Source organism: Nycticebus coucang, chromosome 13 (assembly GCF_027406575.1).
Source record: "Nycticebus coucang isolate mNycCou1 chromosome 13, mNycCou1.pri, whole genome shotgun sequence".
NCBI classification, from domain to species: domain Eukaryota; kingdom Metazoa; phylum Chordata; class Mammalia; order Primates; family Lorisidae; genus Nycticebus; species Nycticebus coucang.
This window is the reverse complement of record NC_069792.1, coordinates 5,146,809-5,174,478: the sequence shown is the minus strand read 5'-3', so window position 1 is coordinate 5,174,478 and position 27,670 is coordinate 5,146,809. Positions and strand designations below refer to the sequence as shown.

Sequence of the window (27,670 nt, the reverse complement as noted above, 5' to 3'; positions counted from 1 at the left end):
TTTACATTTTTTTTATCGTTTGGAATTCATTGAGGATACAAAGAATTAGGTTACACTGATTGCATTTGTTAAAATTCCCTCTTATAGGGCGGTGCCTGTGGCTCAGTGAGTAGGGCGCCGGCCCCATATGCCCAGGGTGGCGGGTTCAAACCCAGCCCCGGCCAAACTGCAACAAAAATATAGCCGGGCGTTGTGGCGGGCGCCTGTAGTCCCAGCTGCTCGGGAGGATGAGGCAAGAGAATCACGTAAGCCCAAGAGTTAGAGGTTGCTGTGAGCCGTGTGACGCCACGGCACTCTACCGAGGGCGGTACAGTGAGACTCTGTCCCTACAAAAAAAAAAAAAATTCCCTCTTATAATTGTGCCCTGCCCCCTAAGAGGTGTGCCGTACACTGTGACCTCCATCCCCTCCTTCCTCCCCCTCCCCTCTTGCTCATTCCCCTATCCCCCCTTGTCTTAGCTCCTCAACTACCTTCATATTAGAATAGAGCACATTGGATTTTTGCTTCTCCATTCTTGTGATGCTTTGCTAAGAAGAATGTGTTCCACCTCCATCCAAGTTAATACAAAAGATGTAAAGTCTCCATCTTCTTCAGTGGCTGAATAGTATTCCATGGTATATATATACCACAGCTTGTTAATCCATTCCTGGGTTGGTGGGCATTTAGGCTGTTTCCACATTGTAGTGGTTGTAGATTGAGCTGTGATAAACAATCTAGGTCAAATGTTCTTATGATAAAAGGATTTTTTTTCTTCTGGGTAGATGCCTAGTAATGGGATTGCAGGATCAAACGTGAGGTCTAATTTGAGCTAACACCTAACTCCAGTGAGAATGGCCCACATCACAAAGTCTCAAAGCTGTAGTTGCTGGCATGGACGTGGAGAGAAGGGAACACTTTTTATTGTGACAAATAGGGACCAATTAGTTTCCTAAAATAATTTTTTTTTTTTTTTTTTGAGACAGAGTCTCAAGCTGTTGTCCTGGGTAAAATGCTGTGGCATTATAGCTTACAGCAACCTCCAATTCCTGCGCTCAAGCCATCCTCTTGCCTCAGTTTTTCTGTTTTTAGTAGAGAAGAGAGGGTCTCATTTTTACTCAGGCTGGTCTCGAACTCGTGAGCCCTCCCAGAGTGCTAGGATTATAAGCATGAGCCACCATGCCTGGCTCCTAAAATAAATTTTTAAGTTGAAACTTTTAAGATAACAACCAAGCTTCCAACTTTGAAATGATCTTTAGTAGAAATTGTTTTGCCTTTATATCATATTAAATGAGAGCAAATATAATAAATTATGGTCATATAATTGAGGTCAGTTATTAAATACAAAAATAAATATATAAGTGTGCCTAACAACAATACTACTGTTGTTAAAAGCATTCATATTTGTGGCATAACACTAGAAAAATTAACTTATTTAAAGATAAATTAATTGTATTAATTATTTTACTTGAATAATCTTTGGATAGTTTTGATTGTAGATTGAGGTCTAAAATGTTTAAAACAAAGAATTTTGATTTGCTCTACATTTCACTTGTTAAAAATTTTGCTGCCAGGCGCGGTGGCTCACGCCTGTAATCCTAGCACTCTGGGAGGCTGAGGTGGGTGGATTGCCTGAGCTACCATGTTCGAGACCAGCTTAAGCAAGGGTGAGACCCTGTCTCTAAAAATAGCTTGGCGTTGTAGTGGGTGCCTGTAGTCCTGGCTACTCAGGAGGCTGAGGCAAGAGAATCACTTGAGCCCAAGAATTTGAGGTTGCTGTGAGCTATGGCACCATGGCACTGTACCAAGGGTAACAAAGTGAGACTCTGTCTCAAAAAAAAATTTTTTTTTTTGCTTAGTTTTTTCACACTAAATAATTTTTTGCAAGTGGTCAGCGCACTTCAGACCAAGGTGCTCATATATTATGCTTTTAGAAACATCATTAATATGTGAATTAGGACTTTCCAAAGAGTAATATTAAAACAGCTCATCAAACTCTGGTATTTTTTTCCCAGCTACTTTTATGTGTTTTCCATTCCTTTCTTCTTTCTCTTTGCTTAAGCTGTGCTAGCTTTCTGATTGGGGTAGATAGTAACATTTTGTGGTCATCATTTACTTTATTTGCTGAATGTTTTCTAGGGGTACTCAAGATTTTCTATATTATTGTAGTTAGACTTTATTTTGTTAGCTGTGACCTGAAACCACACTCAGCCTTTCTGTTCTTTTCTGGGTGAGAATTGGAAGGAGGGGCAGCAGATGACAGATGAGCTGCTGAAAACAATCTGAGAGTTCTGCTCATCTATCCGGATTTGTTTAAGTTTGAAGGCAGATTGTTACCTAGGTATATTTTAAATCCCATGGTGTAGATCTGGCATGGATACTGGTCATTTACTCAAGAGAAGAGACAATTGGAAGGACAGGTTCGGCTAATGATATAACAGAAACTCTATATAACCATAGCTTAAACAAAGCAGATGTCTGTTTCTATTTCACATCCAAGTAAGGGCTGGGCAGTCCAGCACTGGAAGTGCTCAGGGATCCACACATCTTCCAGCTCAGCATGCTGCTGTGCCTGGGGTGGGCTCAGCCTCCTGGCTGTGGATGTTCTAGACAGTGGGCGAGCTTCCAGGAGTTGCCCTCTACACCTCCACTTACACCTTACTGGTCATTACTCAGCTCCTGGCTGCATGTAACTGTGAAGAAACTGGAAAATGAGGTCTTTGTCCTGGTAGGATCCATGCTGTACCCAAATTTAGGGGTTCTATTATTGAGGAAGGAGAGAAAAAAGATATTGGGAAACAAATAGTCTTTTCCCCAGGAGTTAAAAATCTGCTATACGTGTTATGTGCATATGTAGTAGAATTATAACTAACTGCTTTGACTTTGATTATTAGGTCCTTAGGAAGGTGTGCACAGCACCCACCTCCACCAGTGTAGATAATTGAGGAAGTTGTGGTTTTGCTTGGGTTTCAGGACCTTTTTTTTCCAAGTCAGATAGTATGCTGATGTGATAACAAGGTTTGAAGGAGACATAATCTCACACGTGAGCATGAAAACCCAACTGTCACAGTTGTGAACTACAAATGGTCAAATAACTACTTATTTATCTGTTCATTTAGAGACAGAGTCTACTCTGTTACCCAGGCTGGAGTGAAGTGGTAAGATCACAGCTCACTGCAGCCTTGAACTCCTGGGCTCAAGTGAATCTCTCACTTCAGTCTCCTGAGTATCTGGCATCACAGGCACATACTACCACGCCTGCCTGGTTTCAGGGCCTTTAAGCCCCTTCTTCAAGAGTTTTAGAAAAATCTTGTACTTGCTTATAATTAATATTTGGTAAATCTTATGGCATAGAAATTGCCAAGAATTTTTATGTTTTAATGTTTGAAACATTTAAGAAATCAAAACCAATGAAGTGGTTATATCACTTCTGTTGGTTTATTAACTTAAAAATAGCTAATTGTAGAGTATATTGGAATGAACTTTATTTGGAATTTATATTTTGAAAAGTGATTTTTGTCAGAGAAGGTTGGTGATATATAGTCGTTGGTAGTTCCATTAATGACATACTCTTTAAGTTTATATCAAATCTTCACATTTAAACAAGTCTAACTTCTCTGTTGATCCTTTTGGGGGAAAGCTAGATTGTTCGTCCTGTGGGGAGAGCAGCGAATGCACATTATCAAACTGCGTAGGGAGGGCCGTGCAGCCATGTGCAGGCTGGGCCTCATGTCAGCCAGGAAGGTTCTGGCCAGAGAGGAGGGAAACTGTGAACAGATTAGAGGAGTAACCAGTAAAGGGGAAGAGAGGGGCTTCTCAGGAGAGAGGGTCCTGTGTGCAAACACACTTAGGTGGGAAGACCATACCCAGGTAGGGGGGTTAGCGGTGTTTACAGGTAGTGGGTGTCCGATTGTAAAGTTGGAGATGTGCATAGAGGCCACACCATAAAAAACCATCTTTTCTGTACTGAGAAGTTTGAGTTCTTTCCTGAAGGCTGTGGAAAACTACCAGGGGATAGTGAAAATAACAGGGTGATTGTAAATTGTAGGAAGACCGTTCTGAAGATAGTGGATGAGAAGGTCTAAGACTGGAGGAAAAAAGGCCAGTAAGGAGGCCGCAGATTCAATCCAAGTCACAGAATGTGTGGATGTTCCCAGGGAAGCCAGGACACGGGGTGACAGGGGAAGATACACTCCACGTTGAGGGAAGAACATCTGCAAGACCAGGACGCCAGTGGGTGTTGGGAAGAATAAGGAGGGAGCAGGCCAGCGACCTCCCAGGTCCACAGCTGATGCTCTGTTACCAAACAAAATCAGACAAATGAACTGAAAACCTCTCCTCAGCTTGTATGGATGTAGTTGTATAATTTTGCTGCTTTATTCTTTAAAGAGTTCTGAGAAGCATTTCATTCATGTTGAAAAAACAACTGCCCCCATGTTTTGGTTTATTTTAGGTTTTTGTATCTCATGGGGAGATGATGCCCTAAAGAACAGTTTTATAAGCCAGCAGATCTTCTAAGCTTAATTGTAAAGCTGATTTAATTCCTTTTCTGTTACATATCATTAAAATGTTGAACTAGTTTTCTAAAATGTTGTTTCTTTACCGTGGGTTTAGTTGAACTTTCTTTGTTACTAGCATACTCTCTAAGTAAAAATCATTTAATTTTGTTGGAACATTTCTACAGCGATAGAATGGTTTAGACTACGGAGTAGTTGGTAGGTTTAACTGCTGACGGCTTTGTCTCTCCTGGTGTTTCAGCAGATTTCCTTTTAGGAGAAAAATGCATCCTCTTCCAGGACTAGCTTTCCCGTGGGAATGAATCTTCAGCCATTTTTTATTTGACAGTCTTCAAGCTCTTTTCTGCCAGGCGCTGGTCTAAATACTAAAAGACAATAAATCGTTCATTCCATTATCTTGTGCGCTCAGTCTTACATTTGAAATATAATTCAAGAAAAAGGAGTAGATCATAAGTCTTACTTGTAGACTTTGCTGACACGCTATCTTTGTAATGAATATAAAATAAGCTTTCTTGTTAGAAGTCCTTCTATGAACACAGGCGGTTCTCTCCCACTGCACCCTGTGCCACTGTGTGTGCAGTGTGCTCCATTAGGGGCTGCTGCCCATGGTGCGAATTGCGGAACTGGGTTTGGTTGTAACTACTTGCTGATCAGGAGACAACGTTTAAAAGGAAGTGGGGTGGAATAGCTGGGCGTTGTGGCGGGTGCCTGTAATCCCAGCTACTCGGGAGGCTGACGCAAGAGAATCGCCTAAGCCTAGGAGTTGGAGGTTGCTGTGAGCTGTGATGCCACAGCAGTCTACTGAGGGCGACATAGTGAGACTCTGTCTCTAAAAAAAAGGAAATGAGGTGGCTCTGGGCATTGGCCATCATATCATCCGTTAGGCAAATGATGAAGCACTGAGATACTGCTGACCCGTGGCAGAGAGTGAGCACATTTTTGAGCATGGCCAGAGGTAAAGAAACTCAGGGTTTGGCTAGTGATGTTTAGATTTTATGACTCGTGAAAAAAGAGTTTGATAAGTGGAATTCCTGTAGGAAAGATAACTTTGTTATTATGAATTTTATATAAATTACTGTTCAGAATATACTCTTTAATGCAATTGCTTTTACAATAAAATGTATGTTTTTGTTTCTACAGACTACAACTCACATGAGACTCCAGAGTAGACTTTTAGAATCACTGACCACTTTTTAAAAATTGTATGGGTCACCAGTTTAGGGGGACTGCTAATCTGTTAATTTTTGAATTTAAATGCTGTTAGAAAAAGAAGGAGCTAGTGGTTATGAAATTATGTTTGAGAAAATAAATGAGAGATTCACATCACGATGTTCTTAAGCTCTTGATTCTCACATCTGGACCGTAAGTGTCTCTGGCCGCTGGGAGGTAGAGTCCCAGGAGTACTACCTAGTCACTAAAACCAAGTTTCAAAATCAGACAGACATGCCCCACCACTTACTGAGCTGTCCTAACCTTACACCTGGCTGTTTGTCACTGCTGAAGTCTCGTTACACAACTGTTACATGAGCCTTATCTCTCCCTTCACCATTAATATGAAGAGACCATAAGAAAATATATGTCACTTAGTTCAGTGCTTAGTGAAAAGCTGGCACCAGAAACAGTGTGTGTCATGGTTAATACCATCCGACCGAGGGTGAGGTCTTCCAGTATTGTGGGAACAGTGTGTGTCATGGTTAATACTGTCCGACCGAGGGTGAGGTCTTCCAGTATTGTGGGAACAGTGTGTGTCATGGTTAATACTGTCCGACCGAGGGTGAGGTCTTCCAGTATTGTGGAAACAGTTTGATTGTATAGTCCTTATGTTTTGAATTTAAATATTTCTATAAATTAGATGCCGATGAGAGACAAACCTGTGCTTTTTACATGGTTCAGTTACATTTGCTTTGTGTTTCATATTCAAAATCATGATAAAAGCTAGAGGAATCATTGAATTTGTAACTGAACTATAGTGAGTTAGCAATAACGAAAATAGGACCTTATAAAATGGTTTACAGTTTATTCCTCTTTACCAAATACAGATCTTTATTCTAAGTAGCTTGTAAAGATCATATTTTCTAAGATAAATTATTTTTATATATTCAAAAGAGAATTGTCTGTAAATGATTTATATCATACCAACTTGTTTTCCAAAACAGGACAAAGGTTAAGAAACACATTATATCGTTATGTAAAAAGTCACCCATGCTCCTTGTATGTATATTGCAGCACTATTCACAGTAGCCATAATATGGGATCAACCTCTGTGTCCATTGACAGATGATTGGATGAAGAAAAGCATGAAGTATTACCTAGCCATAAAAAATGAATGAGATCATGCCTTTTTCAGCAATAAGGATGGAACTAGAGGCTTTTATCTTATTATTATTATTAATATTTTTAGAGACAGAATCTCACTTTGTCACCCTCGGTAGAGTGTCATGGCGTCACAGCTCACAGAAACCTCCAGCTCTTAGGCTTAGGTGACTCTCCTGCCTCAGCCTCCCGAGTAGCTGGGATTATAGGCGCCTGCCACAACACCTGGCTATTTTTTTTTGTTGCAGTTTGGCCAGGGCTGGGTTTGAACCTGCCACCCTCGGTATATGGGGCTGGCGTCCTACTCACTAAGTCACAGGCGCTGCCTATTTTTTTTCTTTTTTTGAGATAGAATCTCACTTTGTAGCCCCAGTTGAGTACCATGGTGTCATTCATAGCAACCTCAAACTCTTGAGTTCAAGTGATCCTCTTACCTCAGCCTCCTGAGTAGCTGGGACTACAGGCACCCACCACAACACCTGGCTATCGTTTAGAGATGGGTGTCTCACTGTTACTCAGGCTGGTCTTGAACTCTTGAGCCCAGGCAATCCACAGCTTCGGCCTCCCAGAGTGCTTGGGTTACAGGCGTGAGCCACCCTGCCCTGCTCAAGGCTGTTATCTTAAATGCAATAACTCAGACACACAAAGTGAGATACCACACGCTCTCACTTTTACTGGGGGCTAAATTATGGGTATGCGTGGACGGACACACAGAGGAGAATAGTAGACATTGGATGCTCCAAAGGTGGGAATGGGGTGAAGGATGAGAAATTACCTGTTGGATTCAGTGTACATTCTTTGCGTGATAGGTACAGTAAGAGTCCAGATTTCACCATTATGCAATATATTCCAGGTAACAAAACTGTGCTTGTATCTCCTTAAATCTATAAAAATAAACTTTAAAATGAAGAAAAGAAAACAGATCATTTAATTGTGATTCAGTGTTAGTTTTAATAACAACTATGATAAACTCAGAGGAAGAAGTAAGATATAGAATTCCAGGAACATTATGATTTCAGTTGTGGGAAATTTACACCCTGAAAGAAAACCAGGGAAAATAATACAGAAATGTGAACATTTTAACGATGGGTTTTCCACTGAGCTTTGTGATAAGCAAGGTGAAATAAATAAGATACACTTTATAGTTTTCATTGATTAATGTGTTTATCAGTAGAAAATTCACTTTTTTCCTGTCATTAAATTAAATCAGTGAAGTTATACTATGTAATTCCTGGCACTAAATTATATAGCCGAAGCGACCATTACCATGTGTTTCAGTTACATAGGTGAAGTTAACATGTTGCTGAATACTGTTAGCACAATGTCTTCAATTATAGTTCTAAAGAAAATAAAAATATTGGCTGGGTACAGTGGCTCACACCTGTAATCCTAGCACTCTGGGAGGCTGAGGCGGGTGGATTGCCTGAGCTCAGTAGTTCGAGACCAGTCTCAGCAAGAGTGAGATCCCATCTCTACTAAAAATAGAAAAACTAGCCGGGCATTGTAGTGGGCTCCTGTAGTCTCAGCTACTCACAAGGCTGAGGCAAGAGGATTGCTCAACCACAAGAATTTGAGGTTGCTGTGAGCTGTGACGCCACAGCAGTCTACCCAGGGTGGCAAGTGAGACTGTGCAGGTTTGGCACTTAATTATAATATGTTGAAGACATTTCTGTTGTTTTAAGAGTTAATATAGCCCAAGTAAATGCTTTCTGATGCCTTTGCTTCTAACCACATAGAAACTAGCTTGTTAACGTCACCTTCAAACCCCTGCCTGTCATGTCTTAGCTATTTCAGCAGTGCTTTGTAGGAACTGGAAAGCAGTTCTTATGCATTTCTTAGTCAGATATATACCTTTTGCAGCATACACTGTGTCTTTTGTGAGCCGTTTTGAACTTGTATTTTTTTTTTTTTTAAGGGGAGGTTTTAGACTGTTCCTGTTTTCAGTTTCAGAGATGTTGAGATGTTAAGATTTTGGCAGTTTTGGTTATTAATGAAGTAAAAGAGAAAAAAAATATTATCATCTCAAATTTTGCTTTTTAGGTAGTAGAAACAAAGATTTAGTGTTAAACTGCTGTAGATTGTTGATACAAATCAGGCGTCTTTGAGGGAATTGTAAGTTGAATTTTTGTTGTTGTGTCGATCTTCGTGTATAGGGAGAAGGATCGACTGACTCAATACTTCATTCATTTAGAAGACCTCTTCTGGCATCCTTTGTTGTACATACATTATAATCCCCTGAGATAAAATCCTTACTGTCAGAAATGTAACTTTAACCCGAAGAAGTTATTCACACCTTTCATTGTTTTCTAATCTATAAAAATAGGAAGTGTCTGCTTTCTGCACTTTTCCAGACTCTTCTGGAGGCCGGCCAGCCCCACTGTAGAAGGAGTGTGGGACCAGAGCCCTGGCCAGGCCCTTGGGCAGGTTACTGAAGGTTTCCACACTTTCTTCCCTCTCCTGTAACATGGAGAAGGTGACACCCACCTCGCAGGGGTGCTCCGAGATGAAAGAGGGTCATGCGTGGGTGTGCCGTGTTTAAGTGCAGAGTGGGCAAGCTGTCTTGTGTTCCCGAGCCCTTAGCTGGAGGACCCCTGGGAGTCAGAGACTGGCTTGGGTACCCCAGTGTTGGGAATGTTTTCATTTGGCGGCACATTGCCCTTTGGCATCAGGGAGCAAACTAAAATACTTTAAAGCCCAGTTCAAAGGAGTAGGTTTTCTCCAGAGTTCGTGTTAGGTCTTTCTCTATGAAGTACACTGTCTTTTTCACGTGAACCGTGGCTCAGTCCCTTCTGATATTTTAGTGACCCACATGCCGTAACAAATAGCAGTTAAAGTGTGTAGAGATTTGATTCTTCTTCCACTGGGACCTCGTCTAGGCTCGTCTCTTGGGCTTTTGGTATTTTCTGACAGTTAGCTCTCAAAGTTTCACCCAGGGCTGGTAACGTGTAGTTCTTAGTTGGAACCTTTACATCTATGTGTGTCCTTATCTTTCCCCCAGACCCTAAGCTGCATAACCCCTGTTAGCAGGCAGGAAAGGAGGTGTAGGTTTATCTACAAGTCAGGCACCAGGTCATGAAGAAGTGGATGCCTCTGGGCCACCTTGCAGGTATGGAAGTGTGAGAGTGTATAAAAGGATGTTACCTTGCTGGCTATTTGGAAATGTTGGGCCTTCCTTGACTGAAAGCACCATGGTTATTGTAATCAGAGGGAGCCGCGGCATCTCTGAGTGTACTTGGGAATATTCTCTAAGGATCCATGCTAAACAATCTAACATTCAAAATTGGAATATTTGAAGGCTCCTTGAAATGGAGCACATTTAATTTCAGGTTTAATTCATTAAGTATGTGTAGGAAAAATATAAAATCTGAAAATAAGACCTGGAAATTTTACAATAAGAGGGGCAGCGTTAGCAGTGACCATCAACTCCTGTTCTTTCCTGTCTGATAAAATCTACAGAAGGGCTTCCCTTTTGGCCTTTGCATAAAATGGACATGACTGTTTACTTACTCCTGGTTGGATGTAGATGCCCATTGTCTAAAGTATGTCAGGGTAGTTCCTAGTAACACAGAGTATTAGATACTTCAATGTGACACCCCAAATCAATGAGTCAGGCATCAGAACTTTACTGTAAGGTAAAAAGGCCCATCAGCTATCTTTGTGCCACGGGAAGTTTCAGTCGGCCTCCTGTCTGAAAGCTCGGCTCACTCTCTCCAGCCTCCAGGAGGGCCCTGCACCTCCCACGCGCTCCCCCAAGATGCCGCCGCCTCTGCCCCTTTCCTGGTGCTGCTGCTTTTGCCAGTCTTTGCTCCTTTGCACTGGGCCGTGAAGCAGAGACAAGAGGGGCAGGTGAGACGTGGGGGGCGTCTCTGCCCTTCTGTCTGGATCTGGCATGACCTCTGGTGAGGGCTCGGACTGTTTCCCCGCCGTGCACAGCTCCTGTTGCTGTTGTGATTCTTGCCGTTACTTTCGGTGATAGATTTTCATGTGCTCTTGTGCCCATACCAGGCTGTAGATATGGGTGTTCTCCAACAGCAGGAAATTTGTTTTTCACACATGAGGCCACTGGGAGTCATAATTAAGCTGATTTTTGAACTCAGATTGCAGGGGTGGCAGCCGCAATAAACCAGACCTTTATTTGGGCAGGGAAGTGGGCTTTCTCTGAGAAGTAATTACATTTCCCAGTTGAGTAATTGTACTTGTACTAGTACAAGAATTACAAGCTGTGTGACAGCTTGTCTTTGTGTGATATAAGGAGTGGAATTCATACAGTGCAGGAGCTTCTGAAATGTGGAGAAGTTTAGTTTTCTAAGGCCATTTTATTAGTAATTCTGAGATGTTTAAGTAAGTATATCGTGTCTCGACTTTCAAGGAGGTTCACTTGTCTTTTAAACCCTGCGTTTCATTCTGTGTTTCAGGGAATACCTTGGCAAGCAGCTGCAATCCGAGCAGCCCCAGACTGCGGCCGCCCGGAGCTGAGCTGTGGCTGCGGCCTCCCTCCTGCCACGGCGTGAGCTGGGAGTGTGAGCCTCCATGATCAGGGCCAAGATAAACACTTTGTGATTTTACTTGTAATTTCCTGCTGTTGTCTACCTTTTCCTGATGCTAACTTCTTGAAACAGTGTTTTCCCGTTAAGTTATATAAAAGTAGGTATATCCAAGGAAAATACTAGTGTTACATATACTGCTTGCAATTTCTGTATTTATTGTTCACTGGAAATGAATATAATTATTAAAGGATTCTCACTCCAAGTGTGTTCTTTTTACGTGGACTATGTACAAAAGTCACCTTCAAGCCAGATTGGGAAATTATTAATTGCAAAGCAGTGAATGTCAAGTAAATGTTTTGAAGTTATCTGTCACCATCTCTCATCCATCATTATATTTAGTCATCTCTATAGATACATCTATCATCTATCTACACACATTGCAGCTATTACTTAGAGAATTGTAAAGTCTTAATTTTTAACATGGTGCTGCGGTTCAAAAGAATTTCATCTGCTGTTCCGTGGAAAGTTTTAGTATTAGCTTCATTTATTTTCAATACTTTTATGCTTGTTTTTTTTTTTCTTTTCTTTTTTTGAGACAGAGTCTTAACTCACCCATGGTAGAGTGCTGTGGTGTCACAGCTCACAGCAACCTCTAACTCTTGGGCTCAGGTGATCTCCTTGCCTCAGCCTCCTGAGTGGCTGGAACTACAGGCCACAATGCCTGGCTATTTTTAGAGATGGGGTCTCACTCTGACTCAGGCTGGTCTGGAATTCAGGAGCTCAGCCAATCCACCTGCCTTGGCCTCCCAGAGTGCTAGGATTATAGGCATGAGCCACTGTACCTGGCTGCCAATAGATTTTTACATCCCTAGAACCATAGCCCTTTAGCAGGGCACATGTAGCATGTAGGCCCTCAGCCCCAAATCTCAGCCTTTTGTGTTTTAACCTCATCAGCTGATCTCTCTGAGTCTCATTTTTCATTCATTTTCATAACAGTTGATGAATATTGAATACATGTGCTAAAGTTTATAAGCAATTTATTCTGTTAGGTTTTTTTCCTTTCCCTTTTGTAGAAAGACACCCATAGGATTCATCTCCTGTTTAAATATCAAAGATTGTTTCATTTTCTTTTTAATTATTTTTAAAAAATTTTTATTTATTTTTATTGTTAAATCATAGCTATGTATATTAGTGCAATCAAGGGGTACAATGTGCTGGTTTCATATACAATCCGAAATATTCTCATCAAACTGTTCAATGTAGCCTTCATGGCATTTTCTTAGTTATTGTATGTAGACATCTGTATTCTGCATTTAGTGAGTTTCGCCTGTACCCATTCTAAGATGCACCGTAGGTGTGGCCCCATCCATTACCTTCCCTCCACCCTAACCTCCCCCCTCCCTTCCCCTTCCTTGGCCCTTTCCCCATATTCTTGTGCTATAACTGGGTCATAGCCTTCATGTGAAAGCTATAAATTAGCTTCATAGTAGGGCTGAGTACATTGGATACTTTTTCTTCCATTCCTGAGATACTTTGCTAAGAAGAATATGTTCCAGCTCCATCCATGTAAACATGAAAGAGGTAAAGTCTCCATCTTTCTTTAAGGCTGCATAATATTCCATCTGCTGTTCTGTGGAAAGTTTTAGTATTAGCTTCATTTATTTTCAATACTTTTATGCTTGGTTGTTTTTTCTCTTTTTTTTGAGACAGAGTCTTAACTTAGTCACCCATGTACCACAATTTGCTAGTCCATTCATGGGTCGATGGACACTTAGGCTTATAGAAAACTTGTGGGAGAAGTTAGTCTGTGGGTTCACATAATACAGTGATTTTCCTTAAAGGATTTCATGTTTTCCTGAATATAGGGAGTCTGGTCAACCAATATTTCTTTTGACTAAAAGTTTAAATTTTTTTTTTTTTTTTGTAGGGACAGAGTCTCACTTTGTCACCCTCGGTAGAGTGCTGTGAAATCACAGCTCACAGCAACCTCCAGCTCTTGGGCTTAGGCAATTCTCTTGCTTAGCCTCCCGAGTAGCTGGGACTACAGGTGCCAGCCACAACGCCTGGCTATTTTTTTTGTTGTTGTTGCAGTTTGGCTGGGTTCGGGTCCAAACCTGCCACCTTCAGTATATGGGGCTGGCACCCTACTCACTGAGCCATAGGCGCCCCCCAAAAGTTTAAAATTTTTTAAATTGCATAGATATACATAATTTACTTTCCAGACACGTGGAAAATCACTAGGCAGAGCTTTTCTCTTAGTTATATTCTCCATTAGCAAAAGATCAGTTTTCATGTTAATGTAGTCATAGCCTATAAAGTTATTAGGTTTTAAAGATACTTAATTTCTAGAAGTTCTGATAACTGGAGATACTGCAATCTTTTGAGTTTCATAAGAACATGTTCATTTGATGATATAGGTTCTGATTTTAGTTTCATTTTTCACAGCTCTGAGGTTCTGAAGTAGAAATCAGTGACATTCGTTCTGGTGGAAATTATTAGTGCTTTAACTCCCAGGAACAAGTGCCTTTGTACACAGGAAGCAATACTCCCATGTCATCATGGTGGAATTATTACACTATACTGTACATTAAAATTAACTATCTCTAGGCACATTTCCCCCGCTAAACTTTTGCACTCAGCTTATACAACTTATAACAACTATGAAAACAATCACTTTCATTTTTTTCCTTGCTTAATGTTTTTGATAAATGTTAGTGATTAAATCCTCCTTAAACTATAATACCACCTACAGTTAAACGTCCAACACTTAAGTAGACTTATCAGTCTGACAAAGAAAATCTTAGAAAATGCTTACAAATCTAAGCATTTTTGAGCATCTTCAAAAGCAGCCTAAACAACCCATTATTATAAAATGTGTTGTTATTTATTTTCATCAATACTATAGGGCTAATGGCGTACATTTGTTTTTGTGGTCACACGTTCCTTTTTTTTGTCAGTTGAGTTTTTAAAGTGCATGCTCTTCAACTCAGTTCCAGTCCACTACCTAAGTTTCCCTTTTGCAACTCAGTGTATGAAGGGGCTTTCCTATTCATCTCGGTGATAAATATAACTCCGAGTTCAGTTGTCTGCCTCTGCCAGTAGGAGGCGGTCTCTCCCCTTTCTATCTTAAAATCCTCTTGGCTTTCACTGACCATCAGTCTGTTCTTAATTTGTCAAAATTTCACTAAAAGTTGAAATATATTAGGAAGAAACATAGTGTCAAATTGGGGTATTAATGGATTTCTTTTGAGGGCATAATAGACTCTACAAAATCTAACAGAAAACCCAACTATATAAACCAATTTCTAAAATATCATCCAACCCGAGCCAGGTATACTAGTAATTTCACAAAAAGAAAACTTCCAATTTTCAGATTTTGAGGTGCACACAGACATTCATTTGCATTAAAGAGAGAAAAAAAAATAGAGAATGAAATCTAATCGCTTTCTCGGAAAACTTTTTTTGGGTCTTGTTGGTCCTAGTATTTTAAAAGAGGCATGTAAATGGCCTTCCTATTGGCAGATGAGGCTTGTTCCCACACGTTGTACTGGCCAGCCACACATGTCAAAGTTACTGAATGTTTCCAGTTAAAATGATTTTCTCCTATTTAGCCACATTAGAATGAATGGGGTTAATTTTCATATCATTAAAACTCAACCTTGTAAACTCTAGCTTTCAACCTTGGAAAGCACAAGACAGGTTGCAATGCTTTTGATTTGTCTGAAAATTATTTTAAAAGTTCTCTGTTCTCATTGTTTCTCTTTGAAAATAGGGAATATTTTTGACTGAATTCTGAAATCACTCAAAGTTGGTAGGTGGCAAAGTTACTTCCCAAATATGAACCTGGTAATGACATCTCTTTTTAGTTCTAAATTTCTCTCTTGTTTTGCTGTACAAAATGTTCTGGTGAAGAGAAGTAGCTTCTTTAACTTTCTGAACAAGTTTCTAATGAGAAAGTCGGATGGGAGGAAGAATGAACTAGGAACAATTTTAAACTTCAATGTCGTATGCAAATCTGACATCAAGTTCACATCTTTTAACTCTTAAGAGAGAGACTGTTGATTACTCTTCCAAAAATAGGGTAGAAGAAACACTTCTATGATCAAAGGAATACTGATCTGCCATGTTTTGCCGTCCAGAGATGGTCTTTTATGTCTTGGTCTCTTTTTTTCCCTTCTCAAAGGAAGAAAGAAAATATCAGGGGACTTGGTTGAAAGAACCAATCTACAGATTAAAGAACACCAAGTAACAGTCTAACATGTAGAAATGAGGTGCTTGAAAGTATAGCACAGAGGTTGCAGAGTGGGAAACGGACTGGTATTCTTGTCAGTTTCTTTAGATTTGAAATGCTATAATGTTAATGTAGAGTAGGGTATGATGTGCTAAGAATGCATATTTAATTCCCTAAAACACCAGCAAAACAGTAAACAAGCTGAAGTTACAAGACAAAGCTAAAGGGCCATTAGTGGTGATGAGATGGAATATAGAAAAATACTTGATTAACCCAGAATAGTGCAGAAGAAGAATATACAGCAAAGAGGACACTTAGAAAATAAATACACGTAGCAAGAAAGTAAACAGAAACCCTCCAGTAACTACAGCAGCGGGCAGGAGTCTGGGACTGCCACCTCACCCTGCAGAGGCAGAGCTGCTTCACGGCCACCGCTTGCAGGAAGCCCACGCGCCCAGGCCCCGGATGTGGGGAGAGAGGTCTGGAGTGCTGAGTGGCTTGTCATGGCCATGGCCCCTTCACAGGGAAAGCAGAAACCAAAGTCAGTTGTCATTTGTTCACAGACTCTCCAGCTTCCCAAATTTTCACATGCTCGCTCTGTGATTTTTAGTAATGCCTCTCGGTTTTGGCCACCTGCACCTTTAAGAACTGTTAACTTTTATGTCCTCATCCAAGTGGTTGATGAAAATGTAGACCAGACCCTGGCCAGCTTTAGAACCTGGAAATCGATTAGAAAGGAACCCAAACATTCCAGTTAGAGCCTCATTTCCATAATTCATAACACTTTCTATTTTATGATCCATTAACTGTAAAGGCCATAGGGAACATCATCAGAATTTTGGGTTTGCTTTGACAACTTTGGTCTGCAAAGTCGTGTTGAGTGAGGAGATCTAATCCTTTAAGTCTTACATAGATGTGTCCTTTTATGATGCTTAAACAACTTGATGTGAGCAACCAGCATGTCCCCTACAAGAAACCTGGGGGCATCCTGTTTTCTGGGCTGTCAGCTTCTCCACCATGCGTCCATGTGCCTCAGGCTGACCCTTCCCCAGCCTGGACACTGAGCTTCACACCACCCTCTCTCCACATGTCCTTTTCTTTGTCTACAAGTTGTTATAGACATTCCCTGGCTTCTCACTGGCCAGAAGCAGGGCATTGTCATTGGCAGAGTTGTGAGGTTAAGGGGGATGCCCTTCCTTGCTCCCCTGAAGTGGGTAGAGCAGGGAGGTACCTAAACATAGCAGTGTTCCACTGGCAGAGACAGTGTGCAGACATGGAGGTGGATTGAGTGAGCACCATCCTCTGAGGAATAGGGGTCCCGGCTGTGTGGTGCTGCAGAGGGCCACCTTCCAGACACCGTGGTGCATTGGGAGGAAGCCAGGGCCCTTCTGCTAATAGGCCTGGATTTGAATTTCCACCAGTGCCAGGATAAGAACAAGTTGCCCAGATGATCCCTGCTTACTGTGAATGTTACTCTGTCTTCCAGCCCTTCCCCCAACGAGGCCCTGTTGTCGGTGAGTCCGACAAATCGCTGTTCTGTAGTGCTGTGTACGATCGGCCCTTTGCAGTCATGTTTACTCAGTGTGTGCTGCACTTGTCTCGGATGAGTAGCCCTGGAGGATAGAACCCATCAGCCCAGTGCTTAGGGCTCTCCTGAGTACCACCTGTCATCAGCCTTGCTAACAGGATGGATGTCAGGGGAGCCAGGGGTTAAGACAGTCAAGTGGTGACTTTCCAAGAGGCGGCTCTGGAAAGGATCACCCTCAAATGGGCATGGGGCTGGCTGCACATCACGCTCAGGCTGAAGACAGCTGCCATCACCCCGGGCCTGGCCTTGGGGATGCTGAGTCCAATCCTGAGCCCTGGCAGTGGACGATGCGCTGCAGGCCTGCCCTGCTCATTCTAATCCTAACCTGCCTGTCAACAAGCAGCAGCAGAGAAGGGCCTGCCTGGGTCCTGCTGCCAGGCGGGGCCGCCTGTGGGCACAGTGTAAACGACATAGTGCACGTCTACTGAGGAGAATCTACTCTCAGCTTTTTGGGAGTAGATTGTACCTACTCAGTAGGTACTCAGCAGTACATTTCAAACGCAGGGAATATAATCCAGAAACATTAAGGCATTTCACTGGACTTGGGCTCTTAACATTTCTATGTGCACAAAGAACACAGACGCCTTTGGTAGGTAGACTTTGACAGGTTTCCTCTAGAATGAGCTCTCCTCATTGCTGCCCTGGATTCTGTCCTGACCACTGTGAGCACAGGCACTGGGAGGGGGACCCCAGAAGGAGACAATGTGGGGTCTGTCCTCTTTTTTCAAGGGCTATGGACTTTCACATTGGACTGTATGAATAACAAAGTCCTTTAAAAGTCACACTCTTACAATTACATAAAAATGTTACCATTTTATATTTAATAATACCACTAAATAAAAATTGTTCTGAGATATCTGACTCCACATATTAAAAGTATGCAGTTACTATGAAGTTTTTATAGGTGCTTTTACATTTTGAAAGTAAGAAGGGAATCTCCTAAACTTTTGCTTACCTTGTTTTTCTCTGCCACGTTACTGCTAAATATAAATGAATATTAAGGCATGAATATTGATGGCGTGCTAAGCACCATGCTGAGGACAGACAGGAAGAACTCAAAAGGAAGGAGGGAATGTACTTCCCAATACCTGGGACCCCAACCTGTGACCTGCTCAGCCTCACAAAATAGCAGACACATGCATGTCTCATTTCCTGTCCTCTGACTCTCTCTCCCTCTACAAATATTCCCGTCCACCTGCCAAATTGCCTTTGCATCTGAGTCATAGAGGCTTGGCTTGAAGCCTTCACCCTTCCTCCTAAGTAGTGGTCTACGAACAGTAACCACAACAACAACCTCAACCAAACTAAAACCCCAAACAAACGAAATGGTAAGCCATTAAAAAAGTGCCTGCTAGTTCATGGAACCAACCTTACTTTCTTCTTTGAAAATGAAAGTACTTTCTCAAATTATTAAAGCATGTCAATTTTTTGTTGTTGACATAATTGGGCACAGAATTCAAATGTAGTTACTGTGAATAAGAAGTCCCACAAAAGATACCGCTTCAGCCTATAGACAGCTGAACTGAACGTGTCACAGGAAATGATGCATTATGGGAGCAGTGCCCTCTGGCATGAAATGTTTTCAGGTTATATATTGAAATGGGTTTCTACAATAGGTCAGTGTATCAGAAAGAGATCTGGAGTCTGGTGCTATTGTAGCACTACTCACAACGGCCAAGATACAGAATCAACCTAAATGTCCACCCACAGATGAATGGATTTAAAAAATGTGGTACGTGTACACAGTGGAATACCATTCAGTCTTACAAAATGAAATCCCGTCATTCTTGGCATCAGGGGTGAAGCGCAATGAGCCAGGCACAGAAAGATAAATACCACGTGTTCTCACTCACATGCAGAAGCTAAAAAAGTCAAGCTTGGAGAAGTGGAGCCTAGAAGTGGTTGTGGGAGGCTGGAGAGGGAAGGGGCAGGGATTGGTTACAAGGTAAAAAATCAAGGCTAGGTAGGACGAATAAATTCTTGTGTCCTACAGTGCAGTAGGGTGACTGTAGTCAACAATAGTTTATTATGAGTTTTTAAATAGCTAGAAGAAAGGATTTCGAAAGTTCCCAGCACAAAGAAACGGTAAATATTTGAGGTGACGGATTTGCTAACGATGCTATTTAATCACCACACATTTGTATGTGTCAAAACTCACTATGTGTGTACCCCACAAGATGCACAATTATTACATGTCAATTTAAGGCCATCAGGTCTCTGCAGATATTTCAGATTTGTGGAGAGCTGAGACTGCCTTGTACAACCTGAGCTGAGGGGGCCCCCCTAAGTGGGAATGGTACCGGAAGCTCCCAGAGCCCTGCTCCTCCACTGTCACTGCGGGTGGGGAGGCAGCAGAGTGCCTGGGGCTCGAAGAGCTCAGCCACCCCCTCCCTTGGAAGTCTCTGTCCCTCACCCTCTGTCTCTCTGTCTCCACCACCACCCCGCCCCAAGCGACCTCACCTAACCTCTCAGACAATACAAGTTTTAAACATTTTACTGACGTGTAAAAGGGAGAGATGGCTTCCTCAGGAATGCATCATTTCGAGGAGTGGTTTGGTCACCCCAGGCAGGCACCGTCTGGAGCTCCCAGCTCCCTGGGGGGCTGCCTGCGCGCTAGGCCCTGAGCCGGTGGGCTTGTTCTGGGCCCTGGTTGTCCAGGGCAGCTGGTGGTGTGAAGAAGACGTAGAGCGCGGGAAATACAAGGCTATAGACCAGGACTTGGACCTTCTACAGCCGGCTCAGCTCTTACTGGACCCAGAACCACCTCTGGGCACTGGACGCGGCCAGCCCCAAACGTGGTGGCCGCAGCAGTGACCAGAACACGTGGACGCCGAGCGGGCAGCGCCTCTGGACCCATGTCCCTGCTTTTTTCTGTGCCTTCTGGAGTCTGGACATGCGGGCAGGATGACTCTTGCCAGTTAGGACATTGTAAACCTTCATATTACTTACAAGCAAAGCTTGTGCTAAAGAAATTGAATTTGTAGGTAAAAATATTCTAACAGAGAACAGAAAACTCTACATCAAGGTGGCTTCCCTAGTGAAATATGCAAAACTTAGGGAAAAAAAATCAATGCCAATTTTATACCAATTTCTCCAGATAAAGGAAGACAAGGGAATAATTTGCAATTCATTTTTTCAAAGGCCAAAATTACAATGACACCACGGCAAGAAAAACCAAATTACAAGCAAAGAAGACAACAGACAATATTCTTCATGTACATGGACATAAACATCTTAACAAAATTTTAGTAAATGGAATCCAACAGTACATAGAAAAGATAATACATCTTTTCCAAGTAAATTTTATTGCAAGAATTGAAGAGAGATTTAACATTTTAAAAAATCATTGTAACTCACCACATTTATAAATTAAAAGAAAAAACTCACTTGAATATTTTAATATATGCAAGAAAACAATGTGACAAAATTCAATATGTATTCATTATAACAAATTACAGAAAACAGACCTAAAAGGAAACTTCCTAAACTTGATAAGGCACCTACTAAAAACCCACAGTTTACGTTATTTTAAATGGTGAAAGATTGGATGATTCCTAAGATTAGGAAGAAGTCAGAGATGTCTGTCCTAGTCAACATTGTAATGTAAGCCCCAGTTTTGCACAAGTTGGCCAAAAGAAAAAAGAAAAAAAAAAGCCTATAGATTGGAAAGCAAAACATAAAACTTTATTTATTCATAGATGACATCACCATTGATGTAGAAAATCTGAAGTAACATCAAAAATTCCCAGAACTAATAAATGTGATACAAGGTCAATGTACAAAAATCAAAAGCATTTCTCTTTGCTAGCAACCAACAATTAGAAATAGAAATTTAAAATGGCATAAATATATGAACTACTCAACAAAATATAGCAAAATATGGGAAAAACCTGTACAATGAAAACCACGAAACATTGCTGAGTCAATTTAAAGAAGACTAAATTAATGAAAAGATATAACATGACCATCAATTAGAAAGTGCAGTAAGGTTAAAAAGGCAAATCTCAAAAAAATAAAATAAATTGAAAAAAAAGGCACGTCTCCCCGATTAAATCAAAGATTCAATATAATCCTGATAGAAATACTCGTTAAGCTTTTTTTTCTAAAGAAATTGAAAAGCTGATTTTAAAATTTATGTAGAAATGGAAAGGACCTAGAAGAGCCAAAACAATTTTGAAAGAAAGAACCAAGTTGGAAGACTTACAAGTCTGGTTTAGAGATAGTGCTCCTGGCAGAGTGGTACTGGTGTAAGGGCCAACATATAAACCAGTGGGACAGAATAGAGTCCAGAGCTTGGCAAAACAAAACTAATTGAGTGATGCCTACTTAGGGAGAGTAAAATAAAAAAAAAAAAAATAGAACAAATATATCAGATAGTAATAGATTGAGGATCATGATCTGAGTTTGTCTTCTAAAGCCTTCACTTTGCTTGGGTGAAAGAAAAAGATGTTTCTTACCTTTTGAGCTTTATAAGTTAAATATTGAAAGTGAAATAGTTGGGCTAACTCTTAAAAATAAAACAAAAGTAGGCCATAGGCTGTTGAAGTGAGATAGATGCTGAAATCCCAGCTCTACCACAGATCAGCTTTGTGACTTAATCCCCCATTGTGTTAGAGTTGCAACCTGGCGCATGCACAGTGAATTGTGGTCTTGGCACCAGTTTTCTGGTGCCAGCTGCAGTGTTCTCTGCACAGGCCCAAGGTTGCTCCCTGCTCTGGCAAGGGCCTTCCAAGATTCTTCAGTAAATAAAAAGAGAGTGCTAGTCCTCCAAGCTCTAGACAAGGTTACTCTTGGGTGGGGTGTGTGCATATGCCTGTCCCAGCCCCGCTTCTCAGTCAGGCGAGCAGGCGAGCCCAGCACGCCCAGCACGTCTCCTTGCAGAGTGTATAGCACAGACTGTGGAGAGACGGCCTACTCCCTGCACCTGACACCGTCTCCTACGCATGGCAGGTGCTTGGTAAATATTGGTGGTTTTTATGAGATGTGTATCTGCATATCAGCCCTAGCGAAGGATTTTGGAGGATTTGAAAAGAAGAAAATAGAATTGAAGTGCACCAACCAGTTGGATGTCTACTTAAATAGGTTTTTAAAAGAGAAACCTGACTTAGTCTTTAAATAGTGTCAGTGAAAGGTGTCTTGAGTTGCTTAGTAACCTCTCACTGTTCTATTAATACAAGTGCATCGTACAGGAACTCATGTCTCCTTTTGGTTCTTTTAGGATACAGACAGTTTCCCAGGGATTCTGAGTTTATTCAACGTGAAGAGCTTGACTGATGCAAAGGGTTGCTAAAAATCAATGCATAATTAAAATAGTTTTTCTTAATTTTTGTTTGGAAACAATTTCAAGTTTACAAAGAAGTTGTGAAAAAATAGCATAAAGAAACTTTATACAGAGATTCGCCTTTAAAAAATATTTTACTCCATTTTCTTTATCATTTTCACTTTCTCTGTCTTTCTTGCTCTCCTTACACAAGCACATATTATTTTTCTGGAACCATTTGATGGCAAGTAACATGCATCATAGCCCTCAATCTTACCAAATGTGTGCTCAGAATAGAAATATTATCTTATGTAACCACGGTGTGATGATCAACTAAATAAGCATGTATTTGCTTTTGTCTGATTGACTGTCCATGGCTAATTTTTTTTGTTGTTGTTGACCTTAGTCCTTTATGGCAACATTTTCTCCTCAGGACTGGATCTAGATTAAGGTTGGGTATTCCACCCTCAGAAATTCAGATTTAAGAGATTTGGTCCAATGCCCAGGAATCTGCTTTATTGTTTTTGTTTGTTTAAGATGATTCCTAAGTGATTATGATTATTGAAGACTCACAGGTAAGATGTGCTCCCTGTGAGGCCAGGGTCATGCACATTGTCCTGGTGAAGCTTGACTGTATCTGGTGGCCAGAAGACAAGCTGAAGGGCACCAGGAAGACTGTTTCAAGCCAGTCAATGGCTCTCAGCCAGTTCATTTCTCTTCCCAGGAATCCCCTCTATCGAGTTGCTGTGGCCAGCTCTGCACTGACACAGTCTCACGGCGGGTGGGTTTGTGGTGTTTCCTTTGACAAGCAGTGCCATCATGCCAACTGCTCATGACTGCCCTGAGCCTAAGGAGGTACCCGTGCAAAGTGTCTGGCATGGAGCAGATGCCCAATACATGCCAGGTGAGTTGGATTTTGAATACTGGTGTTAAAAAGAGAAATACTGTCCTTATTGCCTTTTGAATGGCAGCACATAGAGTCCTTTACCTGCTTGACTTCACTCACGTCAAAGTCTTAGCTATCAACAAAACTGCATGCTAATGAAAGGCAGGGTTTAGAAGCAACGTAATGTTAACTTAGAAAGAACTTAGAGTGAACTCATGACCACATGATTCTAAAATTTATGTGGAGATGCAAGGGCCTAGAATAGCCAAAACAATTTTGAAAAAGAAGAACAAAGTTGGAGACTTAGAGGACCTGATGTAAAGACTTGCTTTATAGCTTCAATAATTATTCAGGATGATATTGGCTTAAGAAAAAATATAGAAATCACTGTGAGATTTAATGTTCTTAGAGTCCAGTAATAGACACACACCTATGTGATAAATTGATTTATCAGAGTGCAAAGGCAATTCAGTGACAAAAGATAGTTGTTTTAACTAATGTTGCTGGAACAATTAGATATTAAATTTTTAAAAAATGAACTCAAACTTGATCTTTGACTTGAATATGAAACCTAAAACTGTCAAATGTTTGAGTGGATATTTAAAACCCACTTGTTTTCTCTGACAACAGGTACCATGGGCTCCCTTTTGCCCACCTTCCTCCCTCTCATGGCACCCAGAGAGGTGGGCCCAGAGCTATGCTCCTGAATTGGTTCCTTTCTTAGTTTGTTAGTGCTACTTAAACAAAATACTAGAGTGTATTTTATAATTTACAAAAAAGAAAAATTTCTCACAGTTCTGGAGGCTGGGAAGTCCAAGATCAAGGCACTGGCAGTTGTGTCTGGGGCTCTGCTTCCAAGATGGCACCTTCTTGCTGGAATACTATATCCTCCTGTGGCAGAAGAGAGGAAAGGGGCCAAGCTGGTTCCCTGTGACTCTCTCCGAAGGTTGCTAATCCTATTCTTGGGGGCTCTGTCCTCCTGACTTAATCATCTCCTAAAAGCCTCACCTCTTAAGACATGGAGTTTGGGTTTCAACACATGCATTTTGGAGGGCACCCATACCTCCAAACCCTAACAGTTCCTAACTTTCCCTGAAGACTTAGAAGATAAATAAATAGGAGAGAAAGAAGGACCCTTGACATATGTAATCTTGGGCATCGAGAGGACAGATGGCCTAGAAGCACATAAGTGTGTATGGCTCTACATGTGACCTTGGCCCTACTAGTGTTGTCATTGATATTGTTTCACTTTTTAATGCAGAAAATACGATACTTTCATTAATGATCAGCATTAAAAATTGAAATGTATTTTAAAAAATTGAAATATATTTGTGATTTCTGAGGTTCTGTACTAATTTAACATAATATAATTTGCTGAAAATGACTATTTCCCATTTTTGAAAGTACTTTGTTTTATCTTTTCTTTTTCAGCATATTCGATTTCTAAGTTAGAGCTTATTCTCTACTCTTTGTTCTCTCTCTATGTGGATATTTTGTAATCATATTCCACCTTTGAAAGGCAATGTCAGCTGGGCACGGTGGCTCACTCCTGTAATCCTAGCACTCAGGGGAGGCTGAGGTGGGTGGATTAATTGAGCTCAGGGGGTTGAGACTAGCCTGGGCAAGAGCAAGAACCCAGCTCTATTAAAAACAGAAAAAGTAGCCAGGCATTGTGGTGGATGACTATAGTGCCACCTACTTGGGAGGCTAAGGCAAGAGGATCACTTGCGCCCAGGAGTTTGAGGTTGCTGTGAGCTATGATGATGCCACAGCCCTCTATTCAGAGAAATAGAGCGAGACTCTGTCTCCCCCCAAAAAAGGGGGGGGCATCTCATTTTTTGCCATTGATCTGGGAAACAATGACCACATTAACAAACAGAGGTTGTATTTTGATGCGGCTTTATTTTTCAGCAGTAGGATCTCAACGGCATTTATCATGCGTGTAGAATCTTGTTTGACATAACATTATTTGCTGACCCTACAATGATGGTGAACATTCTTTATCACTAGATAATTTCACTGTTACCACCACTTATAATCATCTATTTTATTATCTTTTTCAAAGAAACAGTGGACAACAACCCTTACAAGGAGGGTCTCTTAGGTGCTGAGCCTTCTTTGCCTGTGGTTGGGGAGGGGCATCTGGTAGTGTCAGTGAGTAGGGCATGGAGGTGAGTCCCAGCGGGAGGGAATCCAGCCTTGTCCAGCTCAGGAAGCTCTTACTGAGCAACTTCCCTGTGTGTGGGCCACACTACCCACTGGGTACACTGTCTTTTAGTAACTTACAGTTCATTGAGAGAAGCGTCAGCTCTAGATGAAAATTTACACTAGTTTTGCTGTGAAGAAGGCAAAGTGGGCATTTCTTCTGCATCTTGTCTGCTTCCCGATTTGTTCTATGTATACAGCTGCTTGAGTGGCAACCAGCTGGCCTCTCTGGGGTCCTTCAGTCACTTTACCCAGGAGACAGGGAGTGATTTAGGAGACACTTGCCATGTGGCTCTCAGAAGCTTCTTTTCCAATACACTAGAGTAAGCAGCCTGCTGAGAGGTTTGCTCTCTTTGGAAGAGTCCATCTCCCTACAGTCACGACTGGTTGGGTTAGCCAAGGTCTGGAGCTCAGGCATGTGAAGCTGACTTGTGTGCATTCTCAGCAACAGCTGCATTCATAACAAAAATGACATTCAACCTTCTTCTCAATGGGTTCAGGATCAGGTAGGGAAAAGGAGTGTCATTTACAAGGGTCCTCAAGAATACCTGCAGTAAGAATACGTGCAACGGGAGAACAGCAATGACATCCCTGATCTGACCTGGGATTCAGGGAAGGTTATTTAAAGAAAATGATCCTGGAGTCGAACATTCAAGGATGAAAAGAGGTTCACCAGCCAGGAGAGGGTGTAGAGGTCTTGGCATCCTTGGTGAAAATCAATTTACCATAGATATATTTTTTTGTTTCTGGACGCTCAATTCTATTCCATTGCTCTATATATTTTGTCATACACTAGTACTACAGTGTTTTAATTACTGTAGATTTGGAGTATGTTTTAAAAATGGGAGATGCAAATGTCTTTGTGGTAAAATGATTTTTGTCCTTCTGGGTAGTTACCTACTAATGCAATTGTGGGATCAAAAGAAATGTCAACTTTTAGTTCTTTAAGAATTCTCCCGTACTTCTTTCCATAAAGGTTGTATTCGTTTGCAACCCCACCAGCAGCATAGAAGTGTTCCCATCTCTCCATGTCCATGCCAGCATCTGTAGATTTGGGAGTTTGTAATGTGGGCTGATGTCATGGGAGTTAGGTGACATCTCAGGGTGGTTTTGATTTGCATTTCCCTGATGATTAAAAATGAGCATTTTTTTTCATGTTTGGCCATTGGTCTGTCATCTTCAGATAAGTTTTTGTTCAAGTCTCTTGTCCACTTATAAATGGACTTGTTTGCTCTTTTTTATTTTTTTCATTATTGAGACAGAGTCTCACTTTGTTGCCCTCGGGACAGTGATGTGTGATGTCATGGCTTACAACAACCTCAAACTTCTTGGGTTCAAGTGATTCTCTTGCCAAGTATGTGGGACTACAGGCCCCCGCCACAATGCCCAGCTTTTTTTTTTTTTTTTCTCTTTTTTAGCAGGCCCGAGCCAGGTTTGAACCCACCAGCCCTGGTGCATGTGGCTGGCACCCTAAACACTGAGCACAGGTGCCCAGCCTGTTGCTTTTTCTTACTGATTAATTTGAGTTCTCTGTAGATTCTAGTTATCAGCCCTTTGTCAGAATTGTAACATGCAAAAATCCCTCATTCTGAAGGCTGTGTGTTTGCTTGATTTGTGGTCCTTTTAGCTGTGCAGGAGCTTTTTAGTTTGATCAGATCCCATTTATTTATTTTTGGTATTGCTGCAATTGTCGGGGGGGGGTCTTCTTCAAAAATTTTTTTTCCCAGGTCAATATTGTCAAGCATTTCCCCTACACTCTCTTCTAGAGTTTTATTGTTTTGTGTCTTAAATTTAAATATTTGATCCAGTGAGAATCAATTTTTGTCAAGAGGCATTGAAACTTTTTAATCTTTCGGGAGAGTACAACGAGCGCCCAGCCCTGGGGGGACAGTCCTACCACAGGTGCTCACTCCACTGTTTCCAGTGCCCTCCCAAACACAGTTGATTGCTCTTCTCCCACAGGCCCCTCAAGCCCTTTGCAGTAGGATGCAGACCCACTTTCTTGGCCTTGAAAGTCTGGCTTCCAGGATGCTGCTTGACCCAGGCCTTTCCACCAGTTCTGTTGGGTCCTTTAGATGTTTAGGCCACCAAATCTTTGGCCCCGCTCTTTCTCAAGATTCTGCACCAGTGTCATTACCACTCTGATTGCAGCAGGTCCAGCTCAACCTCCATCAACTCAATTCTCCTTCAAATACTCCTGTGGCTTC

General features: G+C 41.5%; 1 protein-coding gene and 1 non-coding gene across 3 annotated transcripts in view; one reads left to right on the top strand and one right to left on the bottom strand.

Annotated features, from left to right (window-relative positions):
• ATP6V1H (ATPase H+ transporting V1 subunit H) overlaps window positions 1-11,555 on the top strand; it is a 127,557-nt gene extending 116,002 nt beyond the window's left edge. For both annotated transcript variants that reach the window (XM_053558756.1, XM_053558757.1), the window contains one exon: window positions 11,222-11,555. In XM_053558756.1, the coding sequence (XP_053414731.1) occupies window positions 11,222-11,282 (61 nt within the window). In that variant the 3' untranslated portion in view covers window positions 11,283-11,555. The remainder of the gene's footprint in view (window positions 1-11,221) is intronic.
• On the bottom strand, window positions 2,965-3,065 carry LOC128564219 (small nucleolar RNA U13). The gene has a single exon (XR_008374077.1). It is a non-coding gene; the product is annotated as a small nucleolar RNA U13 (small nucleolar RNA).
• Window positions 11,556-27,670: the final 16,115 nt, after the last annotated feature.